A 20,940-nucleotide genomic window follows, 5' to 3' on the forward strand; every position below is an offset into this window, starting at 1 on the left:
ATTGTCTGGTCCAACCTTCCTGCTCAAAGTGGAGTTAGGGTAGTGCCTGGGGTCACATCCAGTCATGTTTTGAACCTCTCTGAGGATGGAGACTCTGCAGCCTCCCTGGGCAATGTTTCCCAGCATTTGGCCACCCTCACACTGGAAAAAGTGTTCTTTCTTTTTTTTTTTTTTTTTTTTTTTTTTTTAAGAAGAGTTTCTATTTCAGTTTGTGCATGTTTTCTCTTACTCTGTCACTAGGTACCAGTGAGAAGTCTGGCTTCACCAGACTTGCACCTGTGTGCATATATTCTCAAAAAGTAATTAAGTTTTAAATATTACATACTGCATGTTTTCAAAGCTGTATAGGAAGTTACTGCAGTACCAATTTTTACCTCATAGTCACACTTCATAAAACTTGACTCTAGGAAGTGATGCAAATTGCTAGTGTAGTATGCCCTGCTACATTAGCACACAAAATTTTATGCCAGTTGAGAAATGTTCTACCTCTTAGAAATTAAAAACAGTGAAATTATTACTGAACTTCAGATAAAAATAGAGAATATTTCTGTCCTTTGGTAGGTATATCTGTGTGTATTTCAGTGTTATAGTTGAATTTTTACTCAACAGTTCATTACAGTTTCATCGAAACGTAAGTTATAGTTTCAGCGAAAAGTAAGTTATAAATTTGGGTGAAAAATGGTAAATTAATTGTGCATTTACATAAAAAGCTTGATGGCTTCTCAACGATAAAACTGTGGATGAGACGGTGTTGTTGAATTTGGAATTCCAAGTCTTAATGACTTCAGCAAGGAGGAAATAAGTATGTGGAATTGCAACATTTTGCATATCTAAATGTATGAGACACTGGCTATATTTAAATGCTATATTCATTCACATGGCTTTTCTTCCTTCCCACCTGAATCGTACAGCTCTGTTCCAGAACACACTTTGTAATTGCCAAGGATCAGAACTTTCAACCCAGTCATTTAGGTCAGAATTGCACCTTATGTCAATGCTGATGTTTGTACGTGCACCAAGATAGACTGAAAGATGAGAAAAATGTGCCGAGCCTTGTTAGAATGAAGTTACTAGGTGTCTAGTAATACATAATCACTCTTAGTTCTTTTTAACAGCTTAAGAACATAATATTGAAGCTAATAATCATAGGCTTGCCTGAAGAGGTTAACTTCAGGTGTGTTTTATAGAGCAGTACAGTCTAGGTGAGCATGTCCAAAGCAGGCTCCTCAGGTAAGAGGCTTGCCTTAAAAATGTCATATCCTCCAACTGAAAGAGTTATATCACGTGACTTAAGAAGTATTTGAACAGGATTTAACTATTTGGACTTAAAGCAATGGGAGTAAAAAGTGACTTACCTTTGTGTTAATTCATTCAGTTTGAAGTAAATAGGAACTCGATCTTTCTCAGAGATATGTATCAGATGTGTTAATCCGGGGATGGACGTGGCACTGTTTTAGTGAGTAAATGCTATTCCCAACACGGTCATCATCCTGAAGATTTCACAGTTGAAATACCTGCATGTAAACATTGAGAGGAAGTGTTAAAAGTGGAAACTGGGGCCAAGACAAGTAAAAAGGGCTCAATAAAGACCGCGGAAAACTCCACAGGTATGCTATGGAGTTAAGTACTGTTACAGATCATCTACTTCAAGCTAGACAATAGACAAACATGTTTTGCTATTGTTGGTTTGTATCACAGTCAGCATTTTCAGACAAGTCTTTGGACCAAGGTGAAGATTAAATTTAGTATATGTCATTAGATGAATGCTGGTTAAACTGTCTTAAAGCTGTTGTAATGTAAACTCTCATAGATGTATCAAAAGTGCTTTCTCTAAAGTTGAAATTCGTAGGCTAGTGATAATTTTGCTACATTCCTTTTTCTTTTTTTTTTTTCCTTACTGGGTATGTTGTTTTAATTATCGATAATCATACTCAAATATCAGATGTTCTGTTAGGGCTAATGGTGTCTTTCCAAGCCAAAGTCGAAGTATTTAATTACTGTAACAAAAGTATTACCAATAAACAATAAATCTGTATAGACTTAGTTAAAAGTCTGCTAAGAAATCAGGCAATAGTTCTGCAAATATTGAAAATAATAATAGAAATGTTTAAATGTATGAGACAAACTGCCTTGGGCTCTCAATCATACTGTCACTTTTTTCATGGTGACAGATGTATCGAGTGCTATGAAAAAATATCTACTGTATTAAATATTTTGTTTCTTATCGGGTTATGTGACTTGAAAGTTTTGGAAATACTGCTTTTGCAACCTGTCTTATCTTGAATACTAGCACATGGTGTGCATAATTGCAGATATTTCTGGAACTGTTTGCAGACAATGAAGGAAAATTCATAAATTTGATTTGGGGAAGAATAAAGTGGAAAAATCATTAGTCAGAAACAGCTTGCTGTAAGCTAATTGCTAGTCTCTTTACTGGTTTCTGATGGTTAATTTTCTTATGTTGTTTTGCTTTAGGAATCTAGAAACCTAATGTCCCAGAACACTTACAATGTGTTTTCTCTTTGATTCCCATTTAGTTTAAACCCATAAATGTAGATTTTTTTTTTTGAAAACCAATCACTCAATCCACAGGTGTGTTCTGTTGTAATCAACTACACCTTGATTCTGAAGACACTAATGCTTGATGTCAGACACTGAGTTGTACTTTAATTTTGGGTTGCCTTTTGATGGAAGCTGGTAACCTCTCTGCCTATAATATTATCATAAAAGCTTATTTTATGTAGCAGATCTGTGTTTATTCTCTGTCAAAATAACCAGGCTCGTTATGTTTGTAAACAAATTATCTTGCCTTTTAAAACTTGGCTTGAGGGGTATTTTAAAATAGAAGTGTGTGTATATACACAAATCTTCTGTCTTCACTTGAAGTCAAATTGTTCTTTTTTCGTTTTTCTCTTTTCCAAAATAAATACTCAGTAATACCTGGTCACTGTTTCATTCCTTAAACAGATTTTAATTCCCTACGTGTTTAAAGCTCGGATAACAAAGCTCACCTGAGAATTTACAGCAAAAAATGGAGTCAAAAACTGTGTTCTAGAAGATACATGGAAAATCTCATTCTCAAATGTGTCCATAAATTTTTGCATTTTTAACTATTGCTACCAATTTGGTTATCTCTATTACTTCACACAGCATTGAACACTGTGCAGAACATAGGCAGTTCCAGCTCCCTTTCATAAGATGAACTCGGAGTTGTTTATTTTACTAGCTGTGTAATTCTCTTGATTCCGCTGGGATTGGTCTGCTTCTGCCATTGCTTCTTTTCTTAATCATAGCTTACGTCATGAGTAGTATTAAAGGATAAGTAAGGATCTCTAGAGAAAAGAAACGGCCACTTTAACTTGTTTTGCCCAATCCTTCTAAAAGATTCCTATCACTTCTGCTATCTGCTTAGCAGTTATTAAAATTGCTATAATGAAATATCTCAAAGGCCATTCCTTTTGGAGATTTTCATTATGTACTTATATGATATTTTTATGGTAATCAATTTCAAATAGATGAAAAGTAAACTGGTTCTGCCTCAGAATTTTGTCAGGTAGGGAAGCATGGAACATGAAAATGTGTTCTGAAAATACTTTAACGCTGAGTGTGGCATTTTCCACACTCAGCATTTTCCATTGCTTGAAACAACATTGCTGGTTTTATTATAAAAATGAACAGAATTTTCTGTCTGAGGACTCGTGTGAGTGCTAAAAACCAGAGTCCAAAAACCAAAGTCCAATGTGGTCTGCATATTCACATGCATAACTGTTTGGCATAAAACTAATTTAGAACTTTTCTATTTAAATGGTGTTTTTAAATTTGTACAGGTTTTTTTTCTGTAGTCATTCTTAATAATGAACAGGGATTTAAATGCTTAATTATATTGTTTATAATTGTTTGTCATCTTCCTTATTTGCTGTTCTGGTAAACACTTATTGCATTTGAAAAAAAAAAAAAAAGATGAAAGTTGAAAAGCAGAAATAATCACAGAATCACACAGACTTGTTGAGTTTGGAAGGGACCTCTGGAGATCATCAGGTCTAGCCTCCCTGCCAAGCAGGGTCACCTGGAGCACATTGCATAGGAATCCAAAATCTCCTTTATTATAACCACACTTCATAAAGATTTGTAAACACAAATTAGCTTGTTCAGAACACACAAAGTGCTTTTGGTTTTGCTTAGATTGTTCAGAGGATGAAGTGGCTGGAAGGAGTGGTTCCTGTAACTACTAGTTCATGTGACTAGCAACACAAATTCGCGACAACTAATTTGTAAATTCATGAGTGTTGGTGGTTGTACTTTTATATGTATTGTAAAAGCTAAATTATTTCAGCTAGGCAGTAGATGTATTTACAAGTTACCTAGTACATTGCTAATGCCAACTTGACCGGACAAATCTGAATAACAAATGATGAAGAGTTGCTGTACTTGAGTGGAACAACTTAATAACAGAGGCACAAAACTTATCCAATGATAAGGTTTGGCTTCCTATTTCCTTGTAGTAAAGAAATAAGACTGGCTGTATATAGTGTTTTTGTATAAAATCAGGTTTGTGCATATTTGAAGTGTGTGTAGGGACTAAAAATATCTGAAATGTGATGGTATTTTCTATTTTCAAATTGAATTTACAGCACAGGCTTCTTGTTCAGTACATTATTTACATATGTCGATGCATACAAGCAGATGATCATATCCACAAGTGACTACTAGTTAAATTTGCACATAGAGATGTGCATGGACACAACTAGTCTTCCACATAAGTGAAAAATCCTTCAGCCACGGTTGGCATGCACACCTGCACATTCTAAGTGGTTAACACCTTGTTTTGTAAGGAGACAGCTCAGACTGCTATTCGTGCATTTTGATAGCACTTAAAAGTAGGGGCTTTTTTTCTTTATTAACTGAAGGTTCTGAAGGAAATGTGAAATCAAGCCATAACTTAAGAATATTGCTTATGCCCTGGTGGTTTCTGAAGATAACTATAGTTGCTGGAGGTTTTAATTTTGAAGTAAAGCCCTCTGACATTAAACAGAAAGGTCAAATCAGTTATTAGTGAAATGAACACTCTATCTATAAATAATACTGGTTTTTGTAACACTCAAAAGTGAAAGAAAAGAACAAGGTTAATTAAAAGTGAACTTGAAGCAGATTCTCTATAGTTTGGCTTTGTTGTAATTTCTTAGTGGTGCTAATAAGTAAAATTAATGTTTGGAAGTAGGGTTTGGAATACTACCTGCTTTAGTAAGCTTCTCTGAATTTTTCCAGTTGGGCTGAAGTCTTTCAAGCTTTCTCTCTCTCTCTGTGTTGAACTTTTTCTAACTTTCAGTTATACTTGCTGAGCCACTTGCACAAACTGAAGTGGGGGTAGAGCTGGTTTAGAATTTGGCAATTTGGGGCACCATTTTTCATAGTGACCTAGCTTTTTTTTTTTTTTTTTCAGTAAGAATGAATGCTGAATTCAGCGTTTTGGTATATGTATTTACTCTTGATAAGTAGTACTAGCAGCATTTTATTACTAAGCCAATTAACTCAAATTAAAGAACGGCCAAATTTCCTCACGAAATCACTTTTAAGGGAAAGTGAGGCTATGAGTAAAATGATAGTGTGATTTTGTGTCATAGCCTGTCAGACATCTTCTGTATTATGTATTAGGTATGTATTTAGATTTGGTTTTCAGTCTCACGGATTAAAATGCTGGGTAACCTCCCTGTTTTTTTTCTTATTTCTAGGGTGTTGAACTCTGTTTATGAATTTTCCCATTACTTGTGTTGTTTTTGTTAACCATCTCCTGCTAAATCAAAAACAGCAGAACGTTTATATGTGACACACGTCACTTTGCATTTGTTCAAGAGAAACATTTCCTGCCTGATAATGATGCTTTTTCATAGTTGTAGCCGTTCAATTAGGCTGTAAGCACTACATTTTGGGAAATCTGACATGAGGACATTCCACCATCCCAGTTATTAAGGATTTTACTTCTCTACATCGTGTCACAAATGAAGAAGTGCCCTTGCAGGCTTAGTCTAGTGGTCCATGCAATGACCCGGTGTTCTTTCTCTGGCAGTGGCAGTAGGAGAGTGGCCAAACTGGCTTTTTTCTTCCTCTGGATCATTTTCAGTGTGTATCTCCAGAATCTATAATAGTCAGAGGGTTATACATACATGCCTCCTGTTTTTAGCATCCATTTATATACATTTGCTTTAGTGAAATTACCTGGAGAATCACTTTTATATTCTGTAAATTCTAAAGATTCTTGAGCTCAAGTTTATTTCACTTTATAACTTCAGGTTATAAATAAGTCACATTGTGCTGCCATTAGGTTCATCAGCATTTGAACCAAGCATATGGTCCAGCACTTAATACAGTATCTGTGCTTACAGAACTTACAGATCGATGTGCAAATGGTTTTGTATTCTTCAGCTGAAACTGCTACCACAACTGCCTCCAAAAGGCAGTGGGGCAGCAGATCTTTAAAGTGACATTTCCTTAGCGTTTGTAACAAGAGATGCATTCCTTGTAGGAAAGAGGTGTTGAGTTTTCACGGCTTTGCTAGAAGCACAACGAAATTGTTGCTGCTTTCAAGACAATTAGTGTATTAAAATATAAAATGTAGAAATGAACTGTGTACCCCTTCATTGTCATGTCACCTGAGTACTGAGTACATATCTTAATGCCTTTGTTGGTTCCATATATTCTCCTGCAGCCCTTCTATATTAAAGAAGGTGGTAATGATAAGCTAAGAAAACCTGTAGTAGCAGTTGTGAAAGACACCTGCTACAGACACTCCTTTGGGAATGAGATGCTCACCAAGATCACTTGCTATGGCCGTATAGAAAAATATATTTACAAATATCACATGTTCTTAATGAACCCCCCCATCTCACAAGTTCTTGTTCCTAATAACCGAAAGCATATATAATAAAGTCACAGTCTTAAAATACGTTAGGTTGGAAGTTACCTTTGGAAATTATCTGATCTAAAGTACTGTACCAAGCAGGACTTGGTTTTTCTAAGGCTTGTTTTTTTTTTTTTTTTTTTTTTTTTTTTTCCTACAGACTTGGAGAAAACATTTGCAATTCTAAACTACACAAATTCATAAATTATTATTTGAAGTATCTAAATAACATTGTCTGAGGTATTTTACACTACTTTTGTAACAAAGAAGTGTTCTTCTTATGCTTGCTTTGATATCTATGATATTCTGGTTCCAAATAGAAAGCTACTTTTAAATACTGAAGTTTTATTTTACTCCAGTGCCAAAGGATTTCATCACAAAAACATGCATGAGAATTTGAAACTTGTAGTTTGTAAGCTGGTTTAAGGGGGACGATTGGCATTAACGTAGCAGGTGAATTGGTTCAGCTAGTTCTAGAACTACAGGGAGTTTTCCTATAGCTGTATTAAATTGGGAAATATGGGAAACATGAGAAATACGGGAATATGGGAAATCACGGCTTGTTGCTTTACCTTAGGAGCAGCGTGGCACTAGCTCATCTGTACTATTTTTGGAAGATAGTCTGCTATTTTTGTCTGCCTTTGCAGTTTACCAGTGCAGTGTAGTATTACAGTAGGCTTGAGCTGCTTTGGTGTGATGGCTCAATTGGCCGTGTAGCATGTAAACAACAAGTTGGGGACAAGCAGGGACAGAGGGGTGTATCAGAGGAACAAAGGGCAGAAGTAATTCACTGGCTTTCAAGATATTGGGGGTTGTTTGAGCAGTGGGAGGAAGTTCAGTGTGAAAAGGCATGAAACAGGCATGTTGCTGAACTTCCTCATCCTAAAGCCACTGTAGTAGGTGATGCTCAGCACTGATCTATTGCAAACCATAGAAATCTACAGTTGTTGAAAACATAGCTTGGTTTTCTTACTCTCAAACAATGAAACAAGCATTCATACTAAAATACCTGGTTTGTACAGTGTCTGAAAAAGATTTTAAATCTATAAACACCTCCACTTCTTAGCAAAGTAAACACTTGAGACACTTTAAATTATTGTCTTTCCATTACCTCTTTGTAGTTTGGCTTACGTTTAGTGTCTTGATTTATTCCTCCTACACTGCAGATAGCTAAATGCGCTCCTTGCGTTTATTACCGTGTGACAAACCAGCTACTGTGGTTCCCCCCCCACCTTGTTTAATGCTTATTTTAATACTACTTTAGAATCTGGTCCTAACGTCTGCGATTTTGTGCCTGTTGCTTCTTGTCTTTCTCTATTATTTCTGGTCCCTGTGCAATTATTTCTGAGCATTTCTATATACTTATGAAATCACTGGAGGGGGAATGCAGAGGAAAATGAGCATAATCTGCTCCTGACTGAGGATGAGGGGACAAACGGGATTTTTTTAATGCATAAGAAAAATGCACTGCAAAACACTTCTTTTTCTGTTGTTGTTGCATGTTCTTACAAAGTAAGATAGAGTACCCATTCATGCTCTGTTCCACATAACTCCCTAGTCCTTGAGTGAGCGGGTAGTGGCTGTTGCTGGAGGTCAGGGTTGATGGCTTTGCAGTTCACTGGGCTGTCCTTGTTGCCCAGACCCTGTTGAGTGCCTGGCTTTCTGTGACCTGTTGTAGTTCAGTCTGGGCTGAACAACAAGGAATGTCTCTTGGGTCAAACATGGCCATTATATTTTCTGACGAGCTGTAACTAATATGTTTACTCTGTAAAGCTCAAATGAAAACAAGATACATTTCTGCTTATGAATACTTTAATTCCAAGTAATGTTTATGTGACTTCCCATTAATATGTGAAGGACATCAATTTATCTATTTCTCTCTTCTGTTTTAAGGATAGGTGACGCTGCATTTACCCGTTGAAGGAAATATTTTTTTACTAAGAAGTTGGCATGGCATGCTGCATTAATATCGCTTTTAAAACTAAGAATAACTAATAAATAAAATTCCATCACAGGTTAAATCAGTTAAGAGAGAATGCTGTTGGATTTTTGCTCTTCGTATTTTTAATGAACTTAAGGTTTTAACCATAAATGATTTAAAGAGCTAAGGACTTTGTAATATTCCCAGCATAACTCACATCTGTCTTTTGTGGTGTTTTTTACCGTAGAAGCATAACTGTGTTGCATAAGAACTTGATGGATTTATTTAACCTAGTAATAACCAACAATTCAGAGCTAGATTTATAGCAGAAGAGCATTAGGTGAATTATGGCTTGTGTTAGCAGCCGTGCCATTTTGTCTAATTCCGGGAAAGCCACAAAACACATAAGCATAGCATTACCAGCGGGAATGCTGTGCTAATGGTCCCCGGGATCTCTCCTTGCACAGAGGGCTGGGCAGGGAGCGGACTGGCTTAGCAATTAAAGGTGAGAGGTCAGAGCTGCAGTGCCCGAAACTGAGTCAGAGATGTTTTGGGAAAACAGGTACAGTGCCAACCAAAATGTCTGCAAAAGGTTAGGCAATCTATTATATTTGCTAATCAAATACTAGTCATTTGCTGTGTACTTAAATATAACATTGAAAGAGCCTGTTGTGGGGTACCCTGTGTGTGACGTAGTCCATAACAAATTGCAAATTGCAGTGCAGGTTACAGTATGAACGTGCTATAACCCTACTTGAAACACTTCATTTATTTCATTATATTTTCATTTTTCATTTTATGATATTTCATATCAATATCAATTATGATATATCATTTAAGTCTTGGGAAAAAAATAGAGTCTTCCATTCTTCTGTGTTTTTTTCTTTTGTTAACAACCGCTTCCCCCACACAAATGTATTAGATTTTATTTTTTGTTGTTTTGCTTTATAGCCAGTGGTAATCAGCAGTGTTGTTTAATCTTCCTTCTACATGCAAGTTCAAAATTCAGAGCTTATAAATGCTTTTTAAGTTACATCCCTGGTATTTCCAGACCATTTATATGTCTTCTGACACTGTCTTCAAGAAATGCTTAAGCAGCAATAAAATTCATTCCAATGAAGCACATTATCATGATAAGGCTTTTCACGTGAGTGCTCTGCAGGAAATTGCTGTTTCAAGTATTCAGGGGAACAGAATTAACATAACTCCCACCGGGGAGGGGGAACCTGTAAGCAAAATCTTTTGTTTCCATTTTGTTGTTTTCTTACTTGCTGTGCAGGTTCTGTTTTTTTCCTTTTTCCTGGAAGACAGTACCCCTTATTGTGCCATTTGAAATTCCCTGTACAGCAGTACACCTGCTTATTCAGTAAAACACCTCAGGGTATGGCATTAGTATTCTTTTTTCTTGAATTCATTTTTTTCTGCCCACAGAGTAACGGTTGTGTACTAAGTCAAATAGTGATATTTTAAACCAGAAAGCAACGGAGGAGGACAATGGAAAAGAAATCAAGTGCTTAAATTTTAAAGGGTGATTTTCTTAAAATCTTCAGTATACTAGAGATCATCCTTTTTTTTTTTTTTTTTCTCCCTCAGGCTTTTTTCTTTTTTGATGCCCTTTTTAAACTTCTTTCTTCCCTGAATAAGCTCCTCTTTAAGTAGGCATCATCAGATAAATTTTCTGAAGTACTCTTCTGCACTGTTTTCTGAAGTACTCTTTTGCACTGTTTTCATTAAGAGAATTTTGTGTAAAGGAAGCCTGAAACATTTCTCCATCTTTTTCTCTTCCTGTCAACAGCATATATGTTACTTATGTATCCAAAATAAAAGGATGCAGTAAAAGGCTGTTATTAGGTTTTCATCTTTAATTTTGACTTAAAAATATAATGATGTATACTTTTTCTTAGGTTTGAAGCCTGTCTCTTTCTTTATGCTTAAAAAATGTTCTTCAGTTAATGTTAAATGTTTTATTTCTCTTGTTTTTTCTTCCTTCACAGATTTGTTCCTTACTACGTCCAATCCACGCAGCATTCAGTTTGAGACATGGGTAAATAAGGTAAAGAGAGAAGACTCAAATAACCATTCTGTTAAAATGCAGAAACATCAGACAAAACATTAAAGGTTTTCTGACATGCCTGGTGTTAGGAACAAGTTGAACCGAATTGAAGGAAATCTTTTACTCAGCATACGTTTCTCTGCAGGTTTTTTTAACATGACTGCAAAGGAAACCAATCAGATTGACTTTGCGTGCATTAGCAGGACTCCTGCTGTGCCATCAGCTGTTGTAGCAGTCTACTGACACTTAGCACAATGGTTTATGAAGAAATGAATGATTAAGGTTTTTTTTATTATTTTTATAATCACAAAGATTTATTTTTTTAAGCTTTCTTAGAACTGTAATTCCATGTTTAGGGACAGAGGTTCAAAATCTCACTCCCAGCCATTTGACTATGTACACAAGTTACAGCTGAGAAAATTCCAAGTCCTATGTTAACCAAATATCACAAGTGTAACTCAAGGTTGGACAGAAGCAGGTCAATTGATTATTTATCTAAGAACCTCATTGTTAATAACAACTAATGGTATTAGTTGATTTGAAACTAAATGCATCCGTTAGACTACGTGTTACCCTAAATTACTGTAGTTAAGAGTATTCACATCTGTGCATTAAAAGTTCACTTTTTGGTTATAGTAGAAACTGCTGAGTTCTCTCTGAACTTGAGAGATTTTGTTTTTTTTCTTGTGGGTGGGTGACTGAGCATTGACATAAGTGGCTCAGATTGTGGAGTCTCCTTGTGAACATACTCCAAAGCCACCTGTACGTGGTCCTGGGAAACCAGCTCTGGTGGCCCTGCTTGAGCTAAATGCAAGGTGGAAGAGCTGCAGGGGGAAGGGAATTCTACATATGCTTTTAGGTGGAATTACTGAGAAGGAAGTGACTAAGAACCACTATCAAGTAGCTTAGGAAAGGTAAGATAACGAAATGTGTACCTGCCAAAATTGGCATAGATCAAGTTGGGTAGGTCATACTGCAGACATATCACTGAGGGCATCCTGTGACATGTTCACTATATTCACTATATGATGGGATTTCTCCCATCAGTGGTATCTGATGATCCCCCTTTCTTTCAACATGTGTATGCATAAGAATTTTGAGTGCAAGAATGAGAAAGGTGGTAGCTGGCAAACAAACCAAGGCCTTGTTACTTTTTGTTCATAAAGTACACAGGCTAAAAGTCAGTTAACAGATTGACTTTCTTCATTTCAGGCTTTTTATAACTTAGGGATGTATAGTTGCACCTGTGTCACTTCATGAACCGATTGCAGTGACTACAAAAGTGGGCCTTGAATTGTCGTACTTGGTTACAAAAACTTTAAATGGACTTTGGTCCAGTTGTTATCCAATCTTATAACAAACAAGAATCCAGCACTCTTCTGTCTTTCTGATGAAATATTAGAATATTACTTTCTGTGGGCCAGGATTTTAATAATAGACAATTAAAACAAGACCTGAAGCAGACATTAGGTAAAATCATGATTTCCTTAGTAGAAGGAAAATCAGAACCATGTGTGCTTTTAAATATTATCTATAAAATTACATGGCACTGCATAAATTAGTATTCAAAATAATTAATGATTTTGATTTTGGTGCTGAAAACTCAGTCTGTTTCTAATAACACAAAAAATGTGGACAAGTCTATCTGAAGAATGTTACTACTGGATATCCATAGGATTCCACGAAGAATTAGAAATGCAAAAACTCAATTCCAGTGTCCAAGCAGTGCAGTTTTTCGTAGTTGAGCTTTCTCTTACCTATTTAAGCTCTTTATTGATGTATGTTTTCTTTGGTTTGAAAGTCAAGCTTTATCACTTGATTTGCAGTTCAGTTTCTCCATCATCTTTGTTCTGTTTGATAGGATGGCAACTTCTCTAAAGCTGGAAAAAGTAAAGAAATACCCAGTGGTGTGGTGATTGTTGGGCAGTCTGTGTTTGCAGATTTTGGTGAGTTTCATTTTTCCGAACTACTCATATCCTGTGTTTCTTGTTTGTTGAATTACAATTTTTTTTAAGGTGTTACATCTATTTGCCTGTAAATCTTGAAATACATAGGAATATTTTATTAATAAATTCAGCTAAATTCAACTGTGACTTTTCCAGTACCGTCTAACTCACGTATATCTACGTTCTTTCAGGCATGGTACCAGTGTCAAACCTATTTTTATCAGATGTGGTTTTTTTTTTCATGACTGTTTTGATTTTTTCTGAAGCAAGCAAAACTTCCTTTAATGCACAGTTTTTTTTCTTAAAGCAGTTTGTTCAGAAGGTACAATTTAGCTTACAGTTTGTGTAAACAAAGAATTTAGGAACATGTGCTGAAATTTTAAATTAATTAAAAATGATTGTATAAAGATTGAAACACTAAGATTTTAATATTTATAACCGAAAAATTCTGGGAGGCTTTTGGACAGAAGAAAATCCTAACTTATACGTAAATGCAACTAACTTTCACTAACATCTGTTTGCAAGGGTTAGTGAAAGCCTCTATTTTTCTAGTAGAAGGTACTTTTTCAATTAGTTCTGGCTTATCAATGTGTGTGTCATGTTACGGACAACAGGAATGGTTGGTTTTGTAGTCCAAAAAATACTTTTTGTGTGTGCTCTGGGATAAGAAACTTGTGACCCAGAAAATACTACCGGCCTAATTTTGCCAATGCTACTGTGTCAGTGACATCTATCTTGATAAAGAATTAATTTATTATACTTCATATATCACATTGTTGAGGCTGAGCCTGTCTTTAACATTGTCAAATGGTCGCCTTATTGCATCATTTTAATTTTTAACAATTGTGACGTGGGAGCATGACAGCTTTTTAAATAAAGTCCAACTCCTTATTAGAATGTGTCCAATTCTCCTGCTCTACTGCTGCTACTTAGAAGAATTCTAGAAAAGCTGTTTCCTGACTTTTAACTAGAAGACATCGCTGCTGGACAGTTAACTTTCCTTAGTCCTTTATATAACAACTGTGGATTAGTTTACAGATCATTAGTAAATGTAGTAAGGTGAAACCTGAAGAATGGTCTAGGTTCTTCTGTGAAATGTTTACCATGTTTTGTAAGCCCTTCTAAAGATTTTTTGTAATATCTTTTAATGTTTACAAATATAAACACTTGTGTATAAATGCTACATTTTTGCAATTAAAATATTTTTAAATATGTTGTTTTTTGTAACTATTTTCCAAGCTGATGTTCTGAATAATGTGTCTTAATAAGCATTAAGCAGATATAGCAGATCTTTTTTTAATGATGGCACTGTGGAAAGCAATCTTCTTGTAGGATATTTTCATCTCTATGTTAGGTAGTTAATGAGCCCAAGTGATATATCATAATTTTAGAAATTTGTCATAATTAATGGGGTTTTAATAAACCATGGGGTGTCTTTGCAAAGAAGAGAAGAATGGTTCAGATGTTAAAGTTTAAAACTTTGAAAACATGAATAAATTGAATGCACAGCACTCCAACAGCGCAGTACACTGTGTGGTTTTGGTATAGCCAAGGTTATGGAAGGCACTGGCTGGTGTAGTGATCGCAGCAGCAGGGAGCTGCCGTGGTTTCAGAGTTCCATCACCAGTTGTGTAATGCACTGCTCTGCTAGCTATCATCAGGCTCATAGGGGAAGCATCAACATGAGGGTACAGCAGAACAATCTTCCCATTAATAAATACAATGGGAGAGAATGCCTGCAGGAACTTAAGAAATGCACATGAATGTAGAGGGGCAGCATATATGGCAACAAAAATAGAGAGGTGGGGAACAATCGATAGTATCTTTTGAAGGCAACGCTGGCTTTTCAGAGGCTGACTTCTTTGGAATTGGTTATTCTAAAAGATCTCAACCATTTCATCTATGAGAGAGAAGATAGATACCTACCCAGCGTAGCTCTTGCAGTATGAGGGCCTTGCTCCCTCTTCGGGAACAGCTGCATCCTCACTGTCGTCTTTATCTTCACAGGTGAATGCAGATGACACAAGCCCATCCAGGGTGAAAGAGGGGAGACACTTTAATGGTTTTTCTTTCCCCCATCTCCTCAGTGGTGGGACATACTTTGATGCAGCGCTTGCTATGTAGATTTTCATGAAACGTAAAGAAATGCTTTTCTCAAGGCATCAGTGCCGCTTCCTTGGCTGATGTGAGCTGATGTCCTCAAAATCATAAGAGGAGACAAATACCTTTTTTGATTATCAGATTAGGCTTTATTGGGACACCTCTATAGAACTTTAAAGGGATTATTTTTCTAGACCTTTTTGTGGCTGAGCATAGGTACGTCTTTCAGTCGCTTCTAATTAGCATGCAAAAGGGAAGTGTGAAGAAACCTGATGCAAGGACTCCTAGTTACGGAGTGCTTAAAACATGGCTGAAACAGAAGACACATTTAAAACAGGCAAAATATGTACAAATACGAAAGAAGGAATGTTCCATGTCCTTTGTGTTGAAAAATGACTGTCATATTATGTCATCTGTTCAGCTGCAGAAATGGAGGAGACTTGTATGGGAAAAGTAAAGCAGCTATCTTGATTCACTGTTTCCAGGAGTAGAAGTGTTTTTAAATGAAACTGCGGAGGGAATTGTGTGGTTTCTAGGTCAGCTTTCTGCAGTCTTTAATTGTAGAGAAAAGGAGGGAAGAAAGTTTTTTTTTAAAAAAGTGCTTTGTGGACTTTCAAGTAAGAATTGGATACAATAGGTTTTAGACTGCCATGTTGGCAGTAGAAGATAATTGGTTGCAGAGGTTTGAATCTCTGTATGTAGAAGATAAGGAAAAATTCCCGTCTGTAATTAAGTCTGAAGGAACTAACTTGACAAAAGCTTAGTACAGATTGTCAATGGCTGTATCCATGCTGGAAATGTTTTGATAAGGGAAAATAAATGTGAAGAGATTTGTGATATTAATGAAAGAGATTAGGCGTGAATGAACTTTCTAGGGGTTATTTTTTTTGAATCTTGCTTTGAATCGGGTGTTAAGGTGGCTTTTATCTTCCCATGTCACAATGCTGATACGTGTTTTAACTTTCCTAAGGGAGCAAAAGGAGTGCTGTAAGTGTGTGTATGTTTATGGGGGAACCACGTTTATTCTGACAGTTATGGAAATACAGCTCTGATTTTGAAATTACTATTTGAGTACAATTATGACTTCAATGTTTAATTTATCCTGTTGCAACAGTGGATAGGAAATTGGGTAGTGCATTAGTTTTTTTCTTCATCTTGCCAACATTCATTTAAAACAAGACAATGAATAATTATTTTCTCATTGAACAACGTTTTAGAGGATACTGAAGTCAACATACTACTAAAACAATGTGCATTAAGTAATGAAGTGATAGAATTTAAATTCTGTTATTTATGAAGTGCAGTCTGATGGAAGTTGAATAATGCCCTACCACCTCTAAAAAACAAATTTAAAAACTGCCTAAATACCTCTCTAAATGTGGTTATACAGTAATTGGAAGGAGGAAGCAAAGTTTTGTTGCAAAGGAGTATTTCAGTTGAGTTCTGATAACTTTCAATCCAGTTTTTTTTTTCTGCATCAATCTAGCGGCAAAGAGGCAAAGTCTTGTGTTACCAGAATAACACTGCGTTTACCCACTTTGCTGTGTCAGCGTGTATCTAGAGACTTGAAAAGGTAGGCATTTATTGGACAGGTTCTGTGTGTAGTGAGCTAAAGAAAATGCCTTATTAGAAATGGTTTGTCGGCCTTGAACATCTTTTTTTCAGTTTTCTGTTTCAAAAATGATGAAATAATGATTGTCATAAGTCAAAAGGAAGTTAAGGTGTGATGCTTGGCAATTTAAATTGTAATTTGGCTTTCTGTAATGGGGCCTGAAAGAAGTTTCATTGCACAACCAATCAGACTAGCACAAGGGAAAATGGGAAATGAGATGCATTAGAAGGTTGCGCTACCTTCCACCTAAGTAGCTTTTATCAAATGATGTAAATGATTCCGCAGAGCAGAACCTACCATTGCTCTCATGCTCTGCTTTGTGCATGCTGCAAGCATCTTTGTTGACAGTGGGATACAGCTGCTGTGACTAGAAACATGTTCAGTATACAGTCACAAGCTTGTTATGTTCCCATCCTATAGTATTTTTAGCATTGCTTGCCTCTCTTTTCTTCCCTTTTTTCAATGTTTTCTGTATCTCATAGCTGATGTACCAGGCTCTCTGTTCCCTAAAGGTCTCAAAGAATTCTATGTTTCTCTGCCACTTCTTACTTAACCTTGTGCACATCAGACTGTGGAGCTACATCCGGTCTAGGCATGAATTTAGGAGTGTATCATTTGAGCTCCCTTTTTCTCATTTACACCCACCTTTCTATTTATGCACTGTTGTGCTTCTGCAGTCCAAGATTCTGATTTATCGATCATATGTACATCTAACAAAACATCTTTTGTTTCAGAAGGTGACTTAGTCTAACGTTATGTTCTGTTTCCAAAAGTTTTATTTCAATAAACCTTCCCAGTCATTAGTCTTTACCTGTCCTTTGAAGGGGGGGAAAAAAGGTGGGGGTGGGAGTATCTTTGAGTAACATACTGACTGAGAGATTCAAAAGGCAGCTAGTTTGGGGTTAGATTCCTCTTTTTATATTAGGTTGAACGATAGCGAGCAGGTAGAAACTGTTTAGGTAAGTAAGCATGTTAATAAAAATAAATAAAACCCACCACAATTTAGTGATTCATGAGAAACTGTTACAGATGTTAGTGTATAACCTTAGTAGCTAAGCACTAAGGTACTAAGATTCCCTATTCCTGATGCATTCAAATAATGAATTTATGTCTTTTCATGGAAAAGGTATTTAAACATATGTTTGTATGTGTCTATATATGTGAGCCTGTAAAGTCTATGATATTTCTGTATGTACATCTGTTTATATGTGTTTATATTTTAATGGAAAAATGGACAAATATAGGTGTACATATATGAAATATATGGCAATGCAGTAGACCTCAGGTTTTATCTCAATTGGAACCTGTAAAATAAGTAGCCCCCGCTCTGTTACATGATGGTGATGATTTGTATGTTAACCTTACTGAAGGACAGTGAACAATTGACAAAGTTGTATTGCCCTTTTTAAAATAAATCAGAAATGCTTTGTGACATGCTTATTACAAATGGCATTTCAATTGATGAAGGTGAGCAGGGCTGGGCACTAGAGAATTCTGCACTTATTTGGCTGACACACTGCTCCAACAAGTAAGAGCTCTTCATTATTACTTTTTCTATTCTTCTCATGTCACTATGGTAATTGCAGTGCAGTGGTTGCTATAGCAAAAATGATTAATCCTCCGTTGTTGTTGTCTGTATGCTAGCAGAGGCTTTTTATAAGATCTGCCTGTACTGGCTTCAGAGGAAATCATAATGTTGGATGGAATTCTGATAAATAATTGCAGTTATAAATTGTTTTAATTGTATTAGGAATTCTGAAAAAAAATTATACATGTTAAAGAAACGTAAGGATTTCAGTGGAGCATCCTGAAAACAGGATTTTGAGCAATAATGGGAATGTGAACTGTATCTCAACACAAACCTGTTATTTTCTTGCTATGTTGAAGATTAATGGAATATGTCTTTAAAGGAGTGAGCCAGAAGCAGTTAGTATGGAATATGGTGCTGTTAATGCAGTCTAGTAATCAATTTTTATTGGGAATTAATGTTATAATTGCTATTGACCTGTGATTGGTTCTCTGGAGATTAATAAACTATCTTTTGTGATGTCTGACCTGAGAATTGAGAAGTTTTATTAATCAGTGACTGCTTTTGCTTAGTTCACACAAGATAAATAAATAAATAGTTGCAGCTTGTATGTAAGAGTCAAAAATAGCTTTCCAAAATGAAAGTAGAGCATACTGTTGATAGTGTCCTTGTGAATAAATACAACACAAGTCTTACTTTTTCAGGGTAGCGTTTAGCCAACTTTTTACTCGCCATATGTTCTCTTAGCTGCTGCTGGGTCTTCATCTGTGTCGTTGTCTTTAATTTATGAAGCCTGTGTTTATTCGTACTATGCAAACTTGCTTACTTTTGACAAAGCAAGAATTGGGATTATTGAAGTTCTCCTGAGACCTGAACTCAGTTTTTTCTCATGTTTGAGAATTAGTAGTTGGATTACTAGATTCTAGACACCTCCTCCGTTCACCAAGTAACTGAAGAGTTTCATGTATGTTACTTGAATGTCATATGGTAGAAATTTTTCTCATAGGTAATGCGAGCTTGTTATTGTCAGCTCATTCTGCTTAAACAGTGTAACAGAGTGCCTAACCTTTGGTCTTTTTTCCTTGAAATCATTCATTGCACTGTGCAAAATGTATTTTGTTGAAAGATTTTCTTAAAGTAGACTTTGATTATCCTGCAACTGATGATACCTTAAATACATTGCTTTTATGCCTGCAGTTTCATTGCACTTTTGTAGCTTCCAGTTTTGTCTTACTTTTCTTTTACAATCTAAATTTCTTTATTTTTTTCCTCCTATTCAGAATGTCACATCCTCAGATGCGGTAGCTATGTATCATAAGAAAACTTTCAGTGATGTATTTTGGTAAATAACCTCTTTACGTAGCAATTGGCTTTTGAGCCCTGAATTGTGGTAAATGTACTTGAGCTCCTGTAGTCAATAAAAGGACTCTTTAAGAATCTTAAGATGCAGGAAGATAGTATTTCAAACACAGATATATTCAGCATATGAGGAATACTGTTATTACTGTGATCAGCTCGTGTGAAAAGATGTAAAAGCTGATGGTATTAAAGAATTCTGAATGACCTTATCTAAGGAAGAAGTTGTCTTTGTGATAGACACTCTTGAGTTCATCTGAAGCAGGTACATGGAGATGCTCCAAGTTAATTGCCACTTGGGTATTGAGTTCAAGGTGCATTGTAGAAAGTGTATTTAAAGGATAAACCTGTCTTGCTTTTTAATTGGTGACCAGGAATGCATGCTGTTCAATGATACTTTGAATTTTTCTTAGTCCTATTTTTAAATATCTAGCATCATGACAGTTCTTTAGAAAAAGATCCTGTATTGAGGTTAAGACCATAGCTGTAGCAGTTTCCCCCCCCATTTGTTAGCACGTGAAAGTTTGATAGGACATGTGCTTTCTAAATGTGGAACGTTTAGATAGTTCCAAGCTTTGCTGTTTCTGTTCTTACAATGTGAAATACTTCAAGTAAATTTCAGCATCAGCTGCAACAGGAATTTCAGTGCTGACTCTTGTTTAGTGTGCAGGGAGCTTCTCCTTTTGTTTTTAATTTCATTTTGTGTTTAATCCCATTTTTTGCTTCTTGGATTCCAGTTAGTATGTTTAATATGCTCTTCCTTCCATTAAGATAGAAGAATGGTGAATCAGATGCAGCCTAGAAGTCTTTTCGTGCAGTTTGCTGACATGCTGTGTTTAAATGCTTTTCTTTCCATGGAGATGTTGATAGGGATTCTTCGGAAGGGCATAGACAAACCTAAAATCAGAATTTTAATGTAAAGGAGTGTGTTAGTTTTTTTTCTTTAACGTTCACATAACTTTGATTCATCTGCGAAAGCTCTTTACATCAGTCTTTTGAAGTTGTGATTCACATTTTCAAAAAGCAGCTGACATTGATTATTTTAATAATGCGTAATTATCTTAGTAATTTATTATAATAATCTCTGTCATGACCATCTCCTTGAACACCTAAGGCAGAGAGTGACAAAAGAATTCTAATCGTTTTATTACTTCAGAAGATAAATTTAAGATAATCAGCTTTCAAACAAACCTTTATTTTGTTTGAATGTCAAACTCACTTGTACTGGTTGTCTTCTTTTTGCCTGCCCCAGAAGGAGAGTGTTTTGAGTGCTGCTGTAGCAGGAATTTTTTCCTCCTTATTTTCTATTCTTTAGAACTTTAAATGAAAGGCTCACAAGAAAGAAGAATGAGAACAGTGCAAAGCAGTGAGGGAGAGATGTGAGCAAGCTATGTGCATGGTGCAATAAAAGGCATATGAACGTGCGTTAGGATGTATTATATTAAACAGAGATGCCTGATGCTTATTTTGAATTTAAATCAACAGCAAAGAAAAGCTTCTTGGCTTTTATTGTACCATGCTGAGGAAAT

At 35.8% G+C, this 20,940-nt stretch overlaps 1 protein-coding gene across 1 annotated transcript in view; it reads left to right on the forward strand.

Annotated features, from left to right (window-relative positions):
• Positions 1 to 20,940, forward strand: part of ITFG1 (integrin alpha FG-GAP repeat containing 1) — a 72,900-nt gene that overhangs the window by 10,647 nt on the left and 41,313 nt on the right. Inside the window, exons 7-8 of the mRNA XM_035336753.1 lie at positions 10,811 to 10,869; positions 12,731 to 12,815. Of these exons, the coding sequence (XP_035192644.1) occupies positions 10,811 to 10,869; positions 12,731 to 12,815 (144 nt within the window). The remainder of the gene's footprint in view (positions 1 to 10,810; positions 10,870 to 12,730; positions 12,816 to 20,940) is intronic.

Source organism: Oxyura jamaicensis, chromosome 11 (genome assembly GCF_011077185.1).
Source record: "Oxyura jamaicensis isolate SHBP4307 breed ruddy duck chromosome 11, BPBGC_Ojam_1.0, whole genome shotgun sequence".
Lineage (NCBI taxonomy): Eukaryota > Metazoa > Chordata > Aves > Anseriformes > Anatidae > Oxyura > Oxyura jamaicensis.